At 37.4% G+C, this 22,466-nt stretch overlaps 3 protein-coding genes across 6 annotated transcripts in view; all 3 read left to right on the forward strand.

The window, feature by feature from the left end:
• Positions 1 to 1,980: 1,980 nt before the first annotated feature.
• Positions 1,981 to 11,700, forward strand: LOC114150020 (MOB kinase activator 1B). The gene is made up of 6 exons (XM_028026195.1): positions 1,981 to 2,244; positions 4,152 to 4,318; positions 6,687 to 6,780; positions 7,180 to 7,313; positions 9,651 to 9,814; positions 9,901 to 11,700. The coding sequence occupies exons 1-6, from the start codon at positions 2,231 to 2,233 to the stop codon at positions 9,976 to 9,978; spliced, it is 651 nt and encodes a 216-aa protein (XP_027881996.1). The 5' UTR covers positions 1,981 to 2,230; the 3' UTR covers positions 9,979 to 11,700.
• Positions 11,701 to 12,587: 887 nt separating this feature from the next.
• dck (deoxycytidine kinase) lies at positions 12,588 to 18,333 on the forward strand. Its single transcript, XM_028025324.1, has 7 exons — positions 12,588 to 12,785; positions 13,079 to 13,194; positions 14,637 to 14,830; positions 15,014 to 15,161; positions 15,270 to 15,385; positions 16,792 to 16,891; positions 17,471 to 18,333. The coding sequence occupies exons 1-7, from the start codon at positions 12,695 to 12,697 to the stop codon at positions 17,495 to 17,497; spliced, it is 792 nt and encodes a 263-aa protein (XP_027881125.1). The 5' UTR covers positions 12,588 to 12,694; the 3' UTR covers positions 17,498 to 18,333.
• Positions 18,334 to 18,561: 228 nt separating this feature from the next.
• The window catches only part of LOC114149448 (electrogenic sodium bicarbonate cotransporter 1-like), a 37,029-nt gene continuing 33,124 nt past the window's right edge, over positions 18,562 to 22,466 (forward strand). For 3 of the 4 annotated variants that reach the window (XM_028025319.1, XM_028025320.1, XM_028025321.1), the window contains exon 1: positions 18,564 to 18,912. In XM_028025319.1, coding sequence (XP_027881120.1) covers positions 18,893 to 18,912 — 20 coding nt within the window. In that variant the 5' untranslated portion in view covers positions 18,564 to 18,892. Of the gene's footprint in view, positions 18,913 to 22,466 lie in introns of all 4 variants that reach the window. The other variant, XM_028025323.1, reaches the window with a different exon arrangement.

Consider the following 22,466-nt stretch of genomic DNA (forward strand, 5'->3'; position numbering starts at 1 on the left):
TTGAACTTCTTCCACGTGGCAAATTTACGACAAACAATTCTCCAGCATCCTTTAAAAAAAAAAAATAGGAGTCCCTAAAGAAAAAAAAACCTAAGGTTTTGATAATTACCTTCATTTCAGATGGTACTTGAAAGCAACACAAGCCACCCCAGTGGATTCGTGACTTTCCTGCTAATAGAAAAGCTGTCGAGTCTCAATAATAATGCAGCAATAAGCCATCGATTAAATGAATGCTGATGTGATCATTAGGATCAACTGTGAAATTAGTAAATAAATTATTTTTAATCTGTCCATAACTGTTAAAAATATAGATATATATAGTTTTAAAGAAATACAATTGTGAAACGATGACAACAATGACACAATGACGTTAGGAGAAGAACGTCATTGTTATTGTTGTGATAATAATAATAATAACAATAATAATAATAATAATAATAGTGTTATTACAATGTTTATAATGATATTATAAGATGATAAAGCAGGAAAAAATGGCAGTAGCACTGAGTGCAGCAGGAATGATTTGGATGATGCAAATTCAGAGGGGGGCCGTAGTAAGGTTTAAATGTTTTTATTTATGCATGTTGCTCCGTGTTCCCGTATTTGTAAAATCAGGGTGCACTAAAAGGAACAAGAGGCATGAATGTCATCGTCATTAATCCATAGAAATGGAAGCATAATATTTGGTTAGTAACCAAGCTTGTGTTAAATTACACATAAATTAGGCTTATTTCGGTATTTATGTACATACTTTATAGTCACACATGTGGTCTAATATCTCTTTATTTTTATATATATATACATTTTTATTTCTTTAAAAATAATAATAAAAGATAAAGATAAAAGTGTTAGTTTTTCAGCCCAGTTTGACCCAGACGTGTTGCCAGTTGTTTTTGACTGTCCTCCAAAGTAAACCGTTTTCTGGACAGTGGGTGACTGGTTTTTTTCATATTATTTTGAGATATTTCAGTCCGATACGTTGGTACACTGTTTTGTCTTATGTTTTGGTTCAATTTTGACTGTTCTGTCACAAACCCTTTCTGACTTCAATACATGTGAAGAATCTAATATTTGGCTGGTGTTATTTCATTTGAATTCTTTGGATCTAAATCATAAGCAAGACTGATCACACTGGTGATAATGGAAACCCAGAAGCAGGCGTGAGATGTGAAAAACTGTTTCCAATTAAAAACCTTTTGGCGATAATTGACAATATTGTCACATCCTGGGTTTGATTGACCCATCATCTGATCAGGACTCTGCTTAAGCGAGGCAGCAGGAGATCTGAAGGTGATTATCAGCAGTAACGCTGTAGCTGAGCTCTCTAAATGTTATGTAGTGTCTCAGAAATCCTTGCTGAAGGCCTGGATTCCCTCTGACGAGTCACTGAAGATTCTTCCTCCTCTGTGGACATTTTGTGTACATCCTCTCCTGGTCCTCTGCTAGTGTGCTTGTCTGCCCTTGACACACTCTCTCTGGCCTCATCTGTGTGATTGAATCTTTCTCTGAGGAAGATCTCTACCAGGAGTCAATAAGAGTCGATGACAAGGGCATTTGGGTAGTGTCTTTATTATGCTAGAGCAAAGTAGAGGTTCATCAAAGTTTTAAGTTCTCTTAAAGTTGTGATCCCGAACAACATTTCTGTTTTGTGTCTTGTTCTTATCTGTCAGGGTGGAGTTGGTTTATACACTTCTTTCTGCAAACTACTTGATTTTTTTTTCTCTTTAGGTTGATGAGCACTGCAGGAAAAATGTGGAGATTGGAATGTGATAAATAAGTTAAAATTGTAAGGTTGAAATACAAAAAAAAGGTAAATATTATTATTTTTTTAAATTCCAATCATAAAAGCAATTGGAACTTTTAAAAAATGTATTTAAAAGAAAACATACGTCATTAAACCAAAACTAGTGCCTTAATTTTTGATCCACTAGATGGCAGCACACATCAGAAATCCCTGTTGGTCCAATTGAAGTATCTGCTGAAGAAGTCAGGTACCTTCTCTCTGCGTTTAGAGCAGCAGTCATATATCAGAGTCTGGCAAACAAAGCTGCCTTCTGTGTCGCTAGCGTGGAGCTTTTTTGGCTATGCAATTATTTATTTGAGAAATTCATCGGTTCCGACAGAAAAAGCCAGAGAAGAAGAGTGAGATTAAAGAGTTTGGTCCCTTTTCGGTGTCCATCCTCTCAGCCTGATTTAAAGAAGATTTTTTCCCCCTGATCTCCGGGGAACCATGAGCTTCCTTTTGTGAGTTATGAATACTTGGTGAAGTCCCTTTTTGCCTTCGTGACTTGGGTTTTAAGTTGTAGAGAACAGTAGCTGATATTTCACTGCTGGGAAGCCAGCTAGCGATAAAATAAACAAAGGATTAGTCTACTTCCTGGACTTGCCTTTTCATCATTAGTGTTATTTGCGTGTGTTCTTCTTGTTTTCTGTTTAAAAATTCTCACACATTCTAGTTTAGTTGAATCAACGTGTAACCAATTACTATGTGTTCCAAAAAGACTTATAGTTAATGTAATTAGAGTTTTTTTTAAAAAAATCTATTCGTCGTGTGGCCTGGATATTTGCTGGTGCACACTGCTAACAAGTGCTAACATTAGCTTCAGTCAAACAAAACACAGCTCGGTCTCGTTTGGCCTCCAAAGCTGTGTTCTTGAGTAAGGAATGTGTTTCTGCGTCGTCTGTAAACTACAAACTGTTTAATAACCGTGTATGAAATTGAAATTAGAAGAAAAACTACCGGCAAAAAAAATATACTAGGATGGCAGGACTTGTATATGAGTGAAATGGTGACCAAAATTAAATTTTTAAAAAATGTAAAGCTAAATTGTAATATCTCACTCCCTTTACAATTTAAAGCCGTTTCTTTGTTTTTTGATTATTATTTTTTCTAAATTAACATTTCTAACCAAAGTTCTGCTGAAATGCAATTTTAATTCAAATAGATTTGTTGCATTTAAAATTTATACAGGTGGGAAGCAAATACGACCATCAGCATTTTAATTACAAATAATATTTAAAATTTTTAGGAGCATTCTATGTTTCAACGAAAATTAACCTTTTACTCTACTGGAGTTATTAGTTTATACGACACTGAAGAGTTTACCGAAAGGTTGTTCATGTAATGAATTGGTGAAGAGCTCCCAAACTAAAGATCTCAGTTTTGTTTAAAATGAGGTTTTGTTTCATAAAAATCTTCTCCATTGATAAATATCCGCTTTGTTGGCACCAGCTTCAGTTGTGTTTTCACTTTGAGAGGGTGTGTGCAGTATGAAGATGTTGGCTCATTAAGTGTTGGAACATGTTGACAGTCAATTTCTGTCTGTTGCATTGTGTAAATTAAAATTTCATTTGGCTTGCACTTTAAAAGCAGCAAAATGTCTGTTTAAAATAATGTTAATTGGCCTGAATGCTCTGTTCTACACAGGGAAGCTGGGATTAAAATGAGTTTACAGTGAAAACACCAAAATTTAAAAATAAAAAATTTAGTATGTTTTCGTAGTACGCTTAAATTCAAGAAACATTTACGTTCTCGCTTTTATTTCTGCCCGGAGCTCACAGTCCTGCTCAAACACTGCTTGATGTGGATGTAAGAGGTAATCGCTTCATTATCTAGCTTAATGATTCCTTCGAACTGGAATAGAAAGAGTACGGCTCCTCGGATGACACAACCTCTTTATTTTCTCGTCATTGTTGTGAAATCGCTTCATAAATGGCAGTATACGTTGCTTTAGGTGCTTATTTTATTCATCTACGCTAATTCTCATGATGGTTTCTTCTTTTTATTTGTTTCATCCAAAGAGTCAGATGCGAGAGACGCAGAAAAGGACTTGCCTTAGCAAGTCTAACAAGGACTTGACATCTTAGTTAGCCGCCGAGCTGTTTCTGTGCGTTTCTGCTGTGATGCCTGAAAAATTCTTGTTTAATGGAGCAGTGTGAGATCCTGAATGCAGCCTCATTAAACACAGAGAGATGTACTGTTCTGTTTCACTGTTCTCGCATCTGTGGCTCCTTTGTCAGTAATAATTGGAAAAAAAATAAATACCCTGACTTGATTTTTTTTTTTTTTTTTTTTTTCAATTTATTTAAGCAAACTTTCTTTCTGTGAACTCAAGTGATTTATCTCTCTGTTTGTTGCCGTCTTTCCACAGTGGAAACCGTTCGTCCAAAACATTCAAGCCCAAGAAGAATATCCCGGAGGGTTCTCATCAGTATGAGCTGTTGAAACACGCCGAGGCGACGCTGGGGAGTGGAAACCTGCGCATGGCGGTCATGTTGCCCGAGGGGGAAGACTTAAATGAGTGGGTTGCCGTCAACAGTGAGTCCTGCCTTTTGCCTTTTTTTTTTTCCAGTCAAATTCTTTATCTCAACACCTCCTTTTCTTTCTTTTTTCTTTAAAAATAACCTCTCGTTCCTCAAATGTCAGTTTGTCCAGGTCGTGGATCAGGTGAGGGTGAACTTTTCACAGTGTGAGCTCTTGGCTTTCCCTCTAAAGACCGCTCGCTTTCATGGCAGGAAGACCGCTGCGAATGCTAAATAGATTTTATTGAGCCGTTCGTTAAGGGCCCTGTTTACTTTCCGCTAAGGAGCGGTGAATGACTCCGCTTAAAGATGAATTCCTCCCACGATCCAGTTCTTGTAAAGTTGAATTTGTTCAGCAGGGTCGACATGCAGCCAAATGGTTACGAACCAAGAATTTCGCACCAGGTTCGCAGCAGCGCTTTTCACATAGTGCAGGTTTTCATTACAGTGGAAGATTTTTTTTAGTCTGTTGCACAAGCTGCTCTGACTTTCACAATAAAGGGAAGTTGGGAGAAAAACAGCTGTAAGCAGTCACTTCTCTCGCCATCAGGGCTCACTGACTTTTCACATGATTGCTGCTCATAGGAAGCTGCAGTAACACAGTGTGACATGGCTTAAAAATAAAACCACGTTTTTTTTCCCCCCATACCAGATCTGATTTTAATCTCTTTTTTTTCTCATTTTCTTTGAATTTTCTTTTCTTTAAAAAGCTAATGACAGACAATAGGTACTAAAAGTTGCTTTTATTTCAGTCATGAAATAACGAAGTATTATTGCCAGGCTGCGAGAGTTTTTGTTTGATTGCGAGAGTGTTGTCGTAATGCAGAATAAAGAAGCAATTTTACCAGAATTGTCTTCAAATTACAAGGAAAAATAGTTCTTTCAATGACAAAAAAAAGCTTAAATAACTCATCTTTTTTAATCTTTGGTGTTGGAGTTCTCATAAAATTACTACTTCATTCACCAAACACTCTGGCAATAACAAGACTTTATTCTTGGATTATGTAGACTTAATTATCATATGACCTCATTCTCATATTACTACATCTGTATTGTTTTAACATCATGACTTTATTATTATTATTTTTTTAAATCTTAGAATGACTTGGTCAGAGAGTTGACCCGATTTCAAAGTCCAAATAAATAGAAACTGTGAAAAAAAACTGCTTGTCAAACAAGATGGTGGCCTCGCATCAGTCATTCTTAACATGTTGTAAACAAAATAAGTTTGTTGCTCAGCTGTACAATGAGCGGCCCACGAGAAAATCCACACTTAATTCATACACAAAAGTCCCATAATCTCTTTGGAGATGTGTCACTTTATCTATGTGTCAACGTGTCGTAACAAAATGGACGGTTGAGTCCAAAGCTTTGACTTTTTGTTTTCCTGAATGCAGCTTTCCAGTTTTGCGATAAAGTGATGAAATAAAACGTTCCTTTTGGGAAATGAGAGTCCAAAAAAAAAAAAAAAAACGAGCCTCCGTTCAGCGGCAGCACTGCTTTCTGTAAGGAAGTGATGGGTAGCCATCATTTGGGTCAGTGTAATTTTAAATATGCTGTAAAAATTGGTTGCCATGGTGACCTGATAGGCAGCATGAAAGAACTTGATAGCGATTTTCAAATGAGACTTTTTAGCATTTATTGCTACCATGAAGTGATTGTTTACATTGGAGAAAAGTGACTGTGAGCATCATTGATAATGCTAATGCTAATGCTAGCAGCAGCACATCCAGCATGGGGGCTCATTTAAAGGGACAGTCCAGTGGGAGATCATTTGGGAAAAAGATTCTGAGTATGGAAAGGTATTTATTCCCCATCCTGCTGTTCTTCCTTCCTTCTTTTCTTTCTTTAAATTCTTTGTTCTATTCTTTCTTCCTTGTGCCATTTCTTCTTTCCTTCCCTCTGCCCTTTGTTCCTTTTTCATCTCTTTATTAATCTTGTCCTCCTTCCTGTCTTGTGTCAAACTTGGTGCCTTGTTTTTATTCCTTACCTTTATCTATCCTTTCTTCCTCTTTGTGTCCTTTATTCTTTTATTGTCTATCCTCCTTTCTTTCATATTGATTTCATGTTGATTCATTTCTTGGATCCTTTCATCTTTTCTCTTTTTTATTTTAATCCTTTCTTCCTCATTTACTTGCAGTTTCTGGTTTTTCCGTGTTCCGTATTAGGAACTTGCCCACTGTAGAAAAATATCATCATGGAGATAGAAACCTGAAATAAGAACTTGTTGTTTTACCTCAAAGCCTTTAAAATAACTTTATTCTGGAAATGCAACGTGGGCTTTCTGCCTGGCGATTGAAATACGGGGAGACTTGATTCTCATCTGTTAATCCCGGCATCAACAAAATAATAATAATTTTCTATTTTTATTTTTTTTCCCTCAGCGGTGGATTTCTTCAACCAGATCAACATGCTGTATGGCACCATCACAGACTTCTGCACAGAAGAAAGTTGTCCAGTCATGTCTGCCGGTCCTAAGTAAGAGCACCTTAGCAGCTACTTGCTTTTATTAAAGTCTGGCTAATTTCTTCACAATAGTTATAATTAGAGTATTGCATTGATTTTCATGTATCAGCTGAACAACAAACGGTACATAAGCAGATGTTTCTGAAACATCCAATGGATTCAATTACTTTATTAACCTCTTATAGTAGAGATGTGTTTTTGCCTCACCAGTGGATGCTCACCAGGCATTTTGCATGCCTAGTGACTATTTTAGATTAGCCTCTTCAAGGTCTACTGAGAATCACATCTGGTGACTAGACTGGAAAAACGTCTCTGGCCTTCCAGGTGTTATATTTATAGTTTATTCACACACACACACACACATACACACACAAAAAAAGCCAAAACAAAACTTGTATCTGTTCTCTGCAGGTACGAGTATCATTGGGCCGATGGAACCAACATCAAGAAGCCCATTAAATGCTCAGCCCCCAAGTATATCGATTACCTCATGACATGGGTGCAGGACCAGCTGGATGATGAAACGCTTTTCCCTTCAAAGATCGGTGAGGTTTCTTTCCAGCCCAGTGGAGAGGTGCTTTTTACCCGTCTTCTAAATGTACAAGCTGCTTTTTTTTTTTTAGCAGCTATACAAATACACTTAAGCTATAGCTAATAAAAATGGAAATCCTGGATCTATGAAACAGAGACATGGGCCCCGACGTCTTGCTTTAATATTTACATACAGTCCACAGTGCACTGATCTTTTTTTTACACGTATAATTAGCGGCAACCGACCTCTGTAGCAGAGGTAGATTTCATGCTTGTACTTGACACTTAAGCATGATTCATGTTCTGTAATTTGTGGTTGAAGCACACAGTCATGTCTCAGCCTCTATGCCAGCTGAGGCCTGCGTTGTTAAGCGTCGAGCGTTATTTTTGTAGAGATCAGCCGGCATAAATGGATGTCAGCTGGCCTCAGAAGTGTACATCTCAGGAGAAGAGCTCAATGTGCCTTCCTTAAGGCAGCAGATTTGCCTTCTTTCTCCATAATCTTTAGATTTCCATATTCGGATCCAAGCAACAGAGTGCAGCAGATAATTGAATAATTCAGCAAAATCTCTTGCATTTGGATACAAGAATCTAATTTGCAATAGCTGTTCACAGAAAATTGCTTCTTTTTTTTTTTTTTTTGAAGAAAAGAAAGTTAGTCACTGAAACATTCAAGATGGCCATCAAGGAAATGTATTTTTGCACTAAATTTGCCAATATTTATTGCAGAAAAATACCTAGTGTCAAATAATAATTTGATACAATTTGCCAAAGCCAACACTAAACACATTACTGAAATTTGCTGAAGCTAATACCGAACACATTAAAGAAATTAGCTAAAGCAAAACCGCTAATCACAAATAGCTGAAGCTGACGCTAAGCCGCTTAACGCTAAGAAAATGAGCGGAAGCTAAACCGCAAAACACATTTAAAAGTTGTGGAAAGTAGTGCTTAACCGTTAAACACATAAAAAAATAGCTGAAGTTGGCGCTAAGCTGCTTAATACAAAAAAATTTAAAATTTGAAGAAGCTAATGCTTATCTGCTAAAAGCATAATAAAATTAGCAGAAGCTAATGCTAAACATTAAGAAGATTGTCTCTCTGTCTGTGCCACTCATCTTCATCTTTTCCCAGTTCATGGCTGGTGTAAAACTCGCAAATAGTAAAGTTAGTTCAGTTCTGTTGCCTGATTTTGATACATATTATAACTATAAAATTGTATGACTAGCATGATCAAAGTTGAAAACGTATGAACAAAGTTCAATCCAAGTCGTGAAAATGACAAAAACGACAGCTGTCTTTCAATACGACTGTCATCCTGAAATTCAACGGGAAATATGGAAAACATACATCCTGATGGGTGAGCATGATCATTTTCAAGCTCCTATCCACACTTTAACTACTTTTACAGTAAGATGCTGCTCTAAAGTTGTTTCTTTTTAAACCTGTCATATTAGAGCCTTTGAAGTTTTAATGTTTATGGTTCTTGACAAATAAGTACTACGCTCCCTTTTGTCCTTTTCTTTGTTGTGGCTTTGATAAATAATTGATCGGCAGAGACTCTGTTTTCCTACAGCAGGTCTCCTCAGCAGACTGCTGAGCTTTACAGCGGGGGGAGGTCTGTTTGAACATGAAGAAATGTTCCATCCTGGAGATGAGTGCTTAACATGTTGGTGCCGTGAGGTGCTTGTGTGTCGCTGCCATGATTGTTCTCGCTTTCCTCCAATCGTGCTGTGGCCTGCCAACAAACACTTTTGCAATCCAGGTGAAAACGCTGTCCGGATCTTGTTCGTTCTTGTTTTCCATCTGCGCGAAAAGAAGGCAGGATAAATGGACAGCATGACACATTAAGTTAACATTTTCGTTAACATTTCCCAAACTGTAAGTTGTCTCTATGGCGGCTGGTTTTTGTGCAGACCTGAAGAGGAAAGGTCTAGGCCAGAGGTGTCAAACTCCAGTCCTCAAGGGTCGCTGTCCTGCAGTTTTTAGATGTGCCACAGGTACAAAACACTGGAATGAAATGGCTTAATTACCTCCTCCTTGTGTAGATCAGTTTTCCAGAGCCTTAATGACCTAATTATTCTATTCAGGTGTGGTGCAGCAGAGGCAAATCTAAAAGTTGCAGGACAGCGGCCCTTGAGGACTGGAGTTTGACACCCCTGGTCTAGGCAGTTCATGTCCAGGATATGTGTGGTCTGCAGAGATTTTTACCTACCCTCTTCCTGACTCTAACCCTCAACAAGTCTCGGGTGGACAAAATTTTCAAAGCACTATATTTAGTCATTTAATAGCTTTTCTGCTACTTATTCACCTAATTGTTCTATCTTCTTTTTTTCATTTTTTTTTTCAAGGCGTTCCCTTTAAGCGCAACTTCATGTCTGTGGCGAAGACCATCCTGAAGCGGCTGTTCAGGGTTTACGCCCACATCTACCACCAGCACTTTGACTCCGTCATGCAGCTGCAGGAGGAGGCCCACCTCAACACTTCCTTCAAACACTTCATCTTTTTTGTACAGGTGAAAATTCTCAAATATTTGAAGAATAATATCAATATATGCACACAAGTATTAAACACCTCCCCCCTTTATTTTTCTCCTCTCAGGAGTTCAACCTCATTGACAGGAAAGAGCTGGCCCCACTACAGGAGCTGATTGAGAAACTCACCACTAAGGATAGATAAACAACAATGCAGACATGTATTTTATCGTTCTAGTTTTTTGCACAGATACCCACCCCCTCCTCTGGCTGTATGTATGCAGTATATACTACATGGATTTCCATTTGGGGAAATGTTTTTAACATTGCCAGGAAGACGGCTGGGTTTTTGATAGATTTAAGGCACCAGGACTAATTTTTTTTTTTTATTGTTATTATTATTATTATTATTATTATCAGGGATTATAGACTTGGTTAACATTGAGAGAGAAAAAAAACATTTAGGTGCATGGAAGAGAATCCCTTGTATCCACACATGACGATTATAATTTAGAATTATAAAGACATATTGTATGTTCATGAATTTTCATTTCTCTGACCAGCCAATGCACTCACAAGTGAGAATAGCGGTGAAATTCGAAGCCAGCTTTAAGTCTTGGTCAGTAGTTTTCCCTCTTTTGTTTCGTTCTCCATTCAAAGGTCAGACTTTAGTTGACCGCTGTAGTTGCCATCAGTACAGAAGAACCCTAAGTGCCTAGCACGGCTCGTCGTCGCCCTATATCAGCAACGAGAACTGTCCGAAGATTAAGGCCATATTTGATCGACATATTTCAAGTTTTCAACCTACCTCCCTTTAGACCTAAACAGCCCTGAATTTTCCTATTTGTTACTTTATTCTTTACCTTTTATTGGATGGATTTTTTTTTTTTTCTGTAAACTCCCAAATTTACTCCTTTCATTTTTGCAAGTCTCCTTGTGCTCTGAGAGGGTGATGATAAATGAATGTGTCAAAGGTTATAGAAGTGAGGCTAGAGTTTCTTTTTTTTTTTTATTTTAGAGCAGGGACTATTATTAAGAATAATAATAATAATAAGCTCTTAGGTTTGTCCCTGTGTGCTAGTTTCCTCCTTTAAACGCTCAAATCTTTCGAGTAGAAACATTTAGCGAGGGATCAGAAACCTTCAACTGTACATACATACCTGCAGATAGATACAGATGCATATTTAACCTCCACTGTTAGAGAACTTATAAGCATTTTTGAGTCAGATAACGCTACATACCTTGGTATCTGGATAGCCATGAAGCACTTTGAACAAGTTTTCAAACCACTCTTGCCTGAATGTTTTTCCTCTGCATATGTCGAACGTTGTGAGAAGATGTGTCATGTGACTGGTCGTACGCAGTAGAGCTCAAACGCATACACGTATAATTTCAGGTTTTTTGAGAGCTAAAAATGTGAGAACATTGATGGACAATTTTCCAAACTTTTCCCCACCTTCTACCGCAACAAAATTGTGCAATTTTAAAAGCTACGCTAACGAATCCGTTTTGGGACGAAATAAAAAAAAAAAGTAGAAAGTTTCCACAACCTTGAACGAACCTGAACTGTATCATACTTTAGCATGAGATCCCTTTGTTAATCTACAAACTACAACTTTAAATTTAAATGCTGAAATTTATTTATTTTTTTTTAAAAAAAAGTTGTGCAAGTAACTACTACATTACATTAAAGGTGGAAAATGTTGGAAATGACTTATGGTCATACTCTTAAAATCCTGAAATTTTAACAGCTGAGTTTTGAGAGCTACTGTATCTTTTTCCTCATATTTTTCCAAATGAATGTTAAATGGATCCGTTTCCTCCGAGGTTAGCTGTAAGGCACAACTAATGATTTATTCTACTTGTGTGATTTTTCTTTCTTTCTTTTTGTTACTGTGCAATAAAAAGTTGAAGCATGCTCCCATTTCCTAATGTAAAAGTTTAGTTGCTATGCAATGACTGAAACACTAAGCGGATCACCAGTTGGCTCTAAATCTTAATAATCGTAAAACTTCTTAAATTTGGCTGGGACAGAAATGAAAAAACGTGTCCGCTTTAGCTCAGAAACAGTGATACTCGGATGTTTTCTCACAGAATTTGTCGAAAGTAAAATTGATGCACATGTGTAAATACTGAGGACTGACTGATTTTTAAAACCTTTTTTTTTTTTTGAAGTGAGCATGGAGTAGTGGCTTTCTCTTAAATGAATATATTGAGTCTTTTTTAGAGGCCGCTTCGTCTCCTTTATTCAGTTATTGAAAACTCCTGTTTTGCATATTTAATGTTTGTTTGACTTTCTTATCTAATTATTATTATGAATGTTACTGATCAGCAGATACTCTGAAGTGTAATAGAATATGAGATGCCCACAACGAAGCCTATTGATCCTCTTTGCTTTATTGATTGATGAGATAAATCAATTGTAATTGATTTAAATCAATTGTAAATGAGATAAATCATTGTAAATAATGGCTTGATATGGATTTTCAGTGCTACTGATTTGGTTTATTCTGTTTACAAGGCAAATAAATGTGGTCTTGACTCGCTGGATCGCCTGTTTTTACTGCGTACCGTGAGAATTTTGAGTTTGCGGAGCTTTTCAAAAGTGTCAATTTCCCCTCATTTTGCGCGTCAGCATGTAAAATATATTAAAGAAGCAACAACTACTTCTGCACATTTATTTTTATTTATTTTTTTGGTTAATGAGACTTTGATGAGGTTTCTCATTAAAACGCATTAGTAAATACGTAAACAGAGGCGGAAGTGGGTGGTACCGTGGAGAGAACGCTTCCGGGGCGGAGTAACACTGCTTCCGGACTTATTCCGCCAAATTTAAACGAGAGACTCCTCAGCAGCGGCAGCTGTTCGCCCTGTTCTCCTTTATTCAGCTGCTTTTAGGCGCAGTTATCAGATCTTTGAAGATGCCTGCTATCCCGAAGAGACCTTGCCCCGACCCAATGAATGACTCCATGGAGAAGAGAATGACGCGCATTTCAATCGAAGGAAACATTGGTGCGTAAACCTCGTCTGAGAGAAATAGGAGTTTTATAAAAATGTTTTAAAGATTTTTAAACGTGTATTGAGTCATATTTCAGTTATATAGCACGCACTTCTATTTGTGTACATTGTTGCATTGTTTTTCGCACGGGCATGTACTTTGCCGCCAATTTCAGTCGTATATGTCCGCCTTTTTCTCTTTAACTTGCTTGAAAGTTAATGACAATATTTTTTACCTCTACTGTTAAGCTTGTAGTTGTTATTGCTCTGTATGGCTGAAGTCGAGCTGGTGTATCTTTTGTGTGCAGCGGCTGGAAAGTCAACTTTTGTGCGCCTTTTGGAGCAGGAGAGCACCGACTGGGAGGTAGTACCAGAACCGATCGCTAGATGGTGCAATGTCCAAATAACAAGCAGCGACTTTGAGGTATTTCCAACGCTGCAGCTTAATGAGCTGAAAAGAGACCACAATTAATAAACAAAAACACAGAAAGCCAGTTTAATGTGGACTTATGAGAATCATATCTATAATTTGAGGGTCAAAGCTCCTTCAGAAGGCAGCAGACCGCCATTTGTCCATGTCTGGATAACTGGGAGAGTCTCCATCTGTATTTAGAGTGCAGCTGCCATCTGTCCACATATCTACAGTTAACATGACACACCCAGGGGAACAGGTGCTTTCACGACAGTTAAGCATGTCATCGTCACAGACATGCACACCTGTAGCGTCAGCCTTGTTTTGTTTAACATGCACACACATTATTCTGCCAGGCATAAACATGATATCAGAGATGTTGCAAGTGATTAATTTCTGTATTTGTAAGCAGAAGGCAACTGAACTATGTAGTTAAAAAGAAGAAACCGGGCTGGTTTGTGAGGTTAGAATCTGCTTCAGTTTTTGAAGTTGGTTTAAAAAAAAAAAAAATTATAGAAAAACAGTTGCATAGATTATTTTTTTGTGTACATTATGCACTCTGACATTGGTGGCGGGAATTGATGTCACTGAGCCAACAATCCTATGTTTCAGACCACTGCACAAAGTCCTGCTGCCACATCTACAATAAACAGCCGCTTGCGTAATAAGACGCCCTCTAGTGGCAGGTTGAAACAAATTTGTTTTCATGCAGGGGTCTCAAACTCCAGTCCTCGAGGGCCGCAGTCCTACAGTTTTTATATGTGCCACAGGTACAAAACATGAGTGAAATGGCTTAATTGCCTCCTCCTTGTGTAGATCAGTTCCCCAGAGCCTTAATGACCTAATTACTCTATTCAGGTGTGGTGCAGCAGAGGCACATCTAAAAGTTGCAGGACTGCGGCCCTCGAGGACTTCCTTTTACTGATTTTCTTTCTTCACTTGGAAGTAATTTGGATAAAAGAAGGGCTAAGAGATGTTCTTTAATGCAACTTATGTTTTTTTCATCTGTTGGAGTAAAAATAATAGAGATGCAGGATTTGTTCTGGTTCTTTGTCTTAAGTTCTGAAAGTTCTGTTTCAATTTAAGCTCATAAAGCATGGAATGTAGATTTTCCACTGTCTGTTTTAAACTTTTCATCTTAAATGTGCATGTACCAAACCCTTTATCAAATAAAAGTGATTTTCCCCTCTAATTACTAAATCCTAACAGTAATTATGATGAATTTTTAAACTCAGGGAATTGATAATCAGATCAAATCTAGATTATCTAAATATAGAGGCAATAAGCTGAGCCGGAAGAGCTGAAATGTGTATTTACCTTACTGATATTGAAACATTCTTTCATTTTTGCTCCCTTCTTCAGTAGCCTTGGTTATGTCAGGGTACATTTAATATTTAACAAAATGTTAGTGAGAGGTTTCCCCTCTCACACGGTCTTGACCTTGTTTTCGTTAGGAGCTGACCACGTCTCAGAGGAGCGGCAGCAACGTGTTGAAGATGATGTACGAGAAGCCCGAGAGGTGGGCTTATACCTTCCAGAGCTACGCCTGCATCAGCCGAGTGCGCGCCCAGATCAAATCTGCAAACGGGAAGCTCCGAGAGGCTGAGAATCCTGTGTTGTTCTACGAGAGATCCATCTACAGCGACAGGTATCAGGGCGCACACATCCCAAAAAACCCCAGTTTTCTCTTGTAATGAATCATGTTATTGCTAAGTCTGCGACATTGCTTCTGCTTTAGCTCTTAACTTTATTTTATGGTATGTTCTGTTTTAACTGAGGGGCATGTTTCACGTCTTAGTAATGTAGCCATTCCTGTCTCCTTTTGCCGCAGGTACATCTTTGCAGGCAACCTATACGAGAGTGAATGCATGAATGAGACTGAATGGTCCATCTACCAGGACTTGCATGGCTGGCTTCACAACCAGTTTGGCAAGCACATTGAGCTAGATGGTATCATTTACCTCAGAGCTTCACCAGAGGTACTCTTCCACTTACTGGTTGCTCTTCTTTAGGTCAAAATAGATATTTTGTAATGGAGTACACCCGTTATACACAAATAAGTTCATTTTCTCCCGTTTGCGTCACAGAAATGCTTGGAGCGATTACACATGAGGGGAAGAGAGGAGGAACAGGAAATCCCTCTGGAATACCTGGAGAAGCTCCACTACAAGCATGAGAGCTGGCTGCAGAATAAGACCATGAAGTGAGTCACATGCACATGCATGCACCTGAACTGGTCTGCTTTGGGTCATTCAGGGGAAAATGGATGAATGTATAGAGCTGGAAATGGCTTGCTAACATCACTTCGTAACTGTTGGCATACTATTTAAAGGTTGAGCTAGAATTGAAAGTTTTTAACAACTCCATAACCATGTTTCTGACACGGAACAAAATGGAAAAAGGTTCACTCTGTAAAGCGATGTCGAGTCAAGAGGACAATACAACAGTCCAAATGGATGGAATATATTGTTTTTCGGGGCAATCGCCGATATGAAAATTTGGGCCAATATGAATACTGCTGCTATGGGCGATAACCAATATTTACCCATATTGTTTTTCCCAGTGTAAAAGTGATTACATTGCTTCTGTTAAACACTCCATAACTGCCCCACTCCCCAACCCTCTGAAACAAAAACTGTACAAAGATAGAAGTATAAACTTTTAATATTGACCTGGTTTTACTTAGACTGATTTTTAAAAAATTATTAAAATCGACCGATGTTGATGCTAATATATTTTCCTTCCATTGTTTCTTATTTTCCTTAGATGGGTAAGTGGGAGAAAAAAGGAAAGGCTAATTTCCATTTTCTTAAGTAAAAATCTAAGACGATTTAACAAATAGTTATTCAAACCTGATGTTTGGAAGTAGCTGTATACACGCTACAGATGGGAGCACTTACAATTTAATGGTAAACTGGTGATCTATGAAATTACATTGTTTTTTTCTGTTTATTTGCTCTACTTCAATGGTAAAAAAAAAAAAATGGTAAAATGGGTTTGTTTTTAACTGACCAACAAAAACTACTGACAATAATGGACTTTTTTTTTTAATTAGCATGTTTAAAAACATATTAGAATTTTTACATTTTTGCTGCAAAGTCATTGCTTTTTATTTAAAATGTTACAATTTGGTAATGACTTTTATTGACAAATAGGAGCTAAACTATGACAAGTTGTGATTCTAAAGATTCTGCACTTACAGTAGATATGATGCTCAAAAATAAGACTAATGAACACAGTTCTTGCAGTTTGGAAAGGTATAAATTTGCTTTCTCTGTCTTATGAATCTAATTTATTGTTTGTCTGAAGAGGAGAAACAATGTGTTCTATGATTTGCCACATCACAACTTGATTTTTGATATTTACCTACATATATTTGTAGATGCATGTGTATGTTTTGGTTTTTTTTAGGCAAGTTTAAATTCGGTTGTTCTTAAGCAGAGTTTGATTTAAACTGCTTAAAAACATATTTTGGGCTCAAATGTTATTTAAAAACTCAAAAACTGAATACATTCGGACATGGAAAAGCATGAGTTTCTATTTAAAGTGGTTTTGAATGCAGAGATGTGAATTGTAAAACATCACTAACTACATGACGTGTGCCCACAGCATGGATTTTGAGTATCTCAGCGACGTTCCCGTTCTGACCTTGGATGTAAACGACGATTTTAAGCAAAACGATTCAAAGAGTGCTGACATGATTGAGAAGGTGAGTAAAGGTTCTTAAGCAATGCAGGAAGTCTTCATAAAAAAGGGAACAAACTGTAGAAAAATCAAATCATCAGACTTTGTCAGAAAGGGAACTGGTAGGATAGATGTAAAGGGGTGCGAGGTCAAAAACAGGAAGTCAGTGTGGGCCAGGAAAATCCTGATTGGTGCACTTCCAGTTGTATTCTGGCAATTCTGCACTTTTGAGGACAATAGTAGTAGTTACTACTTTTATAGAAACATTAGTTCCCTTTTGTAGCACAGACTTTAAACGAGCTATTCAAGGCAGAATGCTATTGTGCAACCTGCTCTGCAGAGTCAGTGAGCTCTGATGTTGAGAAGGAAACTCGCAACAGGGTTTCACGCAGCTAAAAAAGATGCTTATTGGGCAGTTTTTTTTGTTGATTGTAAACAAGAACACATTGCGGTTTAATCTCAAATCAAAAACTGCTTATTGAGCCAAAAGCTGGACGCTGGGGCTTTCCACCAACAGTATCAGAAATTAACATTGACTCTATTTTTGTGGTGACCTTTAATATCCTTTAAGATTTTTATTATTATTATTATTATGTTTTTTTAGGTGAAGGAGTTCTTGAGCACATTGTGACGGCCAAAGGGAACAACATCCTGGAATATTGGGAACAATGAATTACCCCAACTACCATCACTTTTCTCATTCATTTGATGCTTTAAATAACAGAAAATGTGGACTTTTTTTATTAATTTTGCTGTGTTATTTTATTTGTTCCTTTTACTCATGTATTTATAAATGGAAATGAGTGCATAGCTTTCCAACATTTAGTAAAGGCTAATACTTGAAATACTAAAGTGTGTATGTGTGCTCATCTGCACAGGTTGATTTAATATTTGGCGTCTGTGTTGATTTTACGAATAAAATTATAAGATTTATTTTTACATTTTAAAGAATACTCAAAGTCAGAGCTATCTTTAAAAACAAGTGTTTTTGATCAAGAGACGATCATGTAGCTCTGATCAAAAATAACTGAAATGGACTCCAACTTCAGCGAAATCACGCTACCTTTTTTTTTTAAAATTTTCTTTGCATCTCTGTGCACCCTCAGGCTCTGCCAGCCCCAGACAGAAAACCATAGTAAATATAAAAACAAGAATTTGATTGCATAAATATAAATGTGATTACATTTGAATTTACTGAGATGCACCTGTATTTCTTCCAGAAGGTGTCGCCAGTCCCCATTACAACCTATAGGCTATTTTGGACATCTCTCTGCCTTTACTTGGTTCTACCAGTAGGGACTCAACAAAACCACCTGAATTAATGGCTTTGGTTTTCTTTAATTGTGTTTTTTTTTTTTTTTTTTTAAATTTATACCTAAGGTGATACTAAAAGCTTTTGCCATTTTTAATTGATGAAATTCTATTGAATTTAAAACGTCTTTTAAATAAACAGCTCTCTAAAAGTGATGTCATATTCCCTTATTCGTCTAAATTTAGTGTGCCGAAGTTGTTTTTTTTTTGTTGTTTTTTTTTTTTTTTTTAAGTGCTTTCAGATTCTAGGGCAAGTTAATTTGGTAAACAATAGAGGAGCAGTTTGTCAAGTGGAGGCATCTGGAGCGCCACCCATGAGTAACTTTTTGTGACCTCCGCCTCCCCCCCCCCCGTCCAAACGCTGGCGTCACGCAGGAGGAGGGATGGGACGTTAAATATGGAAAACAGACACGCAGCTCGGGAGACTCTCCACGCGCCTCCGACGTTTCGTTTAAGATGTTGGCCCGGAACGAGTCCAGCTAGATGTGGAGGGTTGCGCGTCCTGTTGCGCTGAGTTTGGTTTTGCCGAGTCAAAAGAGATCATCCCCCGCCAGATAGCACGCAACTCATCGCCTCCTTTGTTACTTTTTTTTTTTTTTTTTTTTTTTTTTAGAGAGAAGGTGAAGGCTTCCAAATAACGCAACTGGAACAACATAAAAAAGAGACATCTGCCGAGTACAAGGCTTGATTATCTTTGAGGAAGAAATTTGTCGCCATGAGTTCCGAAAAGAGCAAGTAAGTTCACTTTACTACTGGGTTCTTCGGAGAAAGTACAACTTCAACTATAAAGTTTATTCGTCCCTATTTCATCTGTAAATTGGAGCTCGCATTCAGGAGAGTTGGAGGTCTGATTTATATTCTGTATCAATGGTGAATTTCGGTTCTGTCCGAGTAGTGTTTCTGTGACTGGGTTAAAAAGAAAAAAGAAGTGGATCATTAAAAACTAATCGTGATCGTGAAAAAAATACCAGCCACTGAAAAAAGGCTCCGTTTGGTCGTAGATAAGCCACTGTTCCTGCACCGCTGTGCCTATGAATGGACGGTAATCTATTTTCCAAGAGCCTGTCACCATCAATTAGGAAGAGAAACGCAGAGCAGGCCCAGCGGTGGATGGATCATCTGCTGTGCATCTTTATGAATAAAGCTGCGCGTGTGCCTCACAGCGCAGGCGCGGTGATGTTAGATTTGAAAACCACAATCCCGCCGCGGTGTATTTGTTTTCCTTTTTTTTTTTTTTTTTTTTTTTTTTAAAGCTACTCCTCATTTTCAATAGAGGTCCATTCTAAGCAAAACCAAGACAACGGTGTTATCCTCAAAACAGAATTGGAAAGTTAAGAATGGAAATGGCTAAGAAATAAAATATTAAAACCTCAAAACCGTCCCGTGGTTCTTCGACTATATCCTTTAAATACATTTAAGTATTAGTATCGTTACATTTAAGTAACGATACATTGTATCGTTCACCTGGGTAAGACTTGTTTTGTTGGAGCTTGTTTGAAGTTTCACGTGCCGTTCCCTCAAGTTTAGAAATAACACAAATACTGAATGAGCCTGCAGGAAGTGGATGCATAAACGTGCAATTGTGGGTAAAAGGTTTACATTCTGCGATGAACCTCGGTGAGTCTTTGATTTAAAAAAAAGAAAGAAAGATTTATCTCAATGCAAGACAAAATGTTGGCTGGATGATAATGTAGTATGTTTTTAATATGTTAAATGAAAGCACAATAAGCAGCTACTAACGAGCCCTAATCTCAATTTGAGTTTTTTTTTTTTTGTGAGTTCCAAATGACAGCCAGGTTGTGATCAATTAAAATGATATTTAGAAAAATACCTTATATTTGTACCTTCTGTGGACAAAAAAATGACAAAAACCAACGATGCTGTTCGTGTGCCTGTCCGCACAGGCGTACATGTAGGTATGTGCCTATGTACTTTTTTTTTAAGTACATATCCTTGGTTTTTCAGTCTGAGTTGAACAAATCGTAGCAGAATAATGTATTGTGGAACAAGTAGGCCAAGTATATTTGCATAACTGGGTCATCAGCATAGAGATAGTGATGCATCACTTACCCAACCCACACAATTACTATAAAGTGTCAAAAATGGTTTGACTTAACACAGAACCTTGAGGGACACCTTATCTGACAATTATATAACTAAAGAACAAAGCACAGTTAAAAAAAACAAAAACCAGCTTAAGACCAGAAAGACAGATTAAAACCCAGACAAATGCACAATCTCTAAAGAAAATGTCTGAAAGCTACAGGCATAAGATAACATTTAAAAATTTAATTTTTTCATGCTTTTGTGTTTCAGAAAGAAGTCTGTACAAGAGTCTTTTGACTCCTTTCATTTAAAGGTTTGGTCGAAGCAGCCACCAGACTTATGGAGAGATGAGCCGTTCCTTTATTGGTGATTCACAGTTGTTGTTTTTTCAAGCACTTTATCGAGGATGAAGAGTTTCGATGGGGTTTAGAGTCGTTCCTTTATTGGTGATTCACAGTTGTTGTTTTTTCAAGCACTTGATTATTGAGGATGAAGAGTTTCGATGGGGTTTAGTTAGATAATTCAGAGGGATCACCATTTAACCAAGGGAGTACTAAAGGTAGCAATCCAATGTCAGGAATTGTAACGGCTCGAAAGGAAGGATTAAAACAAAAACGCTCTTATCACAGAATAGTAATGAAATACAGATGTCCTTCAGGAAACATGTTTTAAAAAAGCACATTGGAGGAAAAACTGCTAAATCTGCTTTCTTATGTCTGGATTTATGACCTCACAAGAGACACAACAGTCAAGTTGGTGTGAATAAAGTATAGCAGATGAGAAAAAATTGCAGGTCTGCAAAATATATGGTGAAACATTTAAGTTCCAAGCGGTTCAACCTTGTGGGTTGTTGGACTAACTAGCTTGGGATCACTATTTGACAATGATTTAAAAAAAAAAAAAAAAAAAAACTGAAAACGGATCATAATCTTCTACAGGTTAGAAACTGTGTAGAGTGAGTTGGGTTTGGTTTTGTTGAAAAGTCAGACTTGCTGCTTTAGAATTTGTGCAACTCATCGTTGCGCAATTCCTGGCACAACTCTTTGCAAATCAGACTTTTTTACTACTGTGGAGCAGAAATCCCCTCAGTCTGATTTGAACTTATTCCTCAAGCATCTGCATTGCATCAGCTGTGCCATCTACTGTTAGCTATTACATTTCCTCTGAATATTTGCATGGTTGGGTTGAGTCCTCTTCAAAGTAAATACGGAGTGGAGAGTGACGTATCTGTGTGGGGGCGTATACAAACCAGGCCTGATTTCTCACTCTCCTTTGTCTCCATTGGGCGACACGTGGTTTATAGCAAGGAAATGTTTTTGTCTTCCTTTTTTTTCCCCCTGTCATTTCTTTTCTTGTATGCCAAGAAAACAAATGAGCCTTCTTACTGTTAGGTAATGTTCCTCGAAATTGCACATCCTCTTGATTCATTAACCAGTCAGACCTTCCTTGTTGGAAATTGCGAAAACCAAGACACACCTGTCCAACAGGTCGTGGTCTATTGTATGAAAGGTGCTTTAAGTCACTTTAAAAAAAAAAAAAAAAAAAAAATTCAGGAATTGTGTTAGAACTTAAGTCTCCACTATTTTGTTGCATCCATTTTTCCTTACAAGAAATTAGACATTAGAAAGCACAGTAAAATGAACTTTATGGATTACGTTTCCCCTAAAATAATCAAATCTTACACCAACTGTTATGTTTTTTTTTTCTTTTTACTGTTACATATCTGTCAATCTTTTAACCAGCATGGCAAAGTGGTTCACTGTTATAAGATTGACACCTGATAATGACTAAACTACATGCTATTAGCTTGTGTTGCTCATAGCTGTTAGCCTGTTCAGTGAGTGCAGAGAACTGGCAGATCCTTTTAGTTTTCCAACTTGCAGCTAGAAATATGTTTAAGTTGGGTTTTAATCTGTCTTGCCATTTCAGAAGTAAATACAATGCAGTTGATGGTACTTCCTGGTTCACTGGTGTCTGCTTCCACTGTGGGGTTTGTTTTTGGCTATTTGGACTTATTAGCTCCCCTCTTATCTCTTTGCCCCTATTAAAGGATTCGCCAGGGTTATTTGTACCACATTTTGAGAACTATGTTTGTAATTATTCAAGTGACACTTTATGTTTTTTCTTTTGTTTTTATTGTGACAAGTGTCGGATGGGATTCCCCTTTGCTATTTTATAGGTAGCTACATTTTTCCACAACCTTTTAGAAAGTTAATTTGTGCATAACGTATGTTCTAAACAGG

This window comes from Xiphophorus couchianus, chromosome 8, assembly GCF_001444195.1.
Source record: "Xiphophorus couchianus chromosome 8, X_couchianus-1.0, whole genome shotgun sequence".
Lineage (NCBI taxonomy): Eukaryota > Metazoa > Chordata > Actinopteri > Cyprinodontiformes > Poeciliidae > Xiphophorus > Xiphophorus couchianus.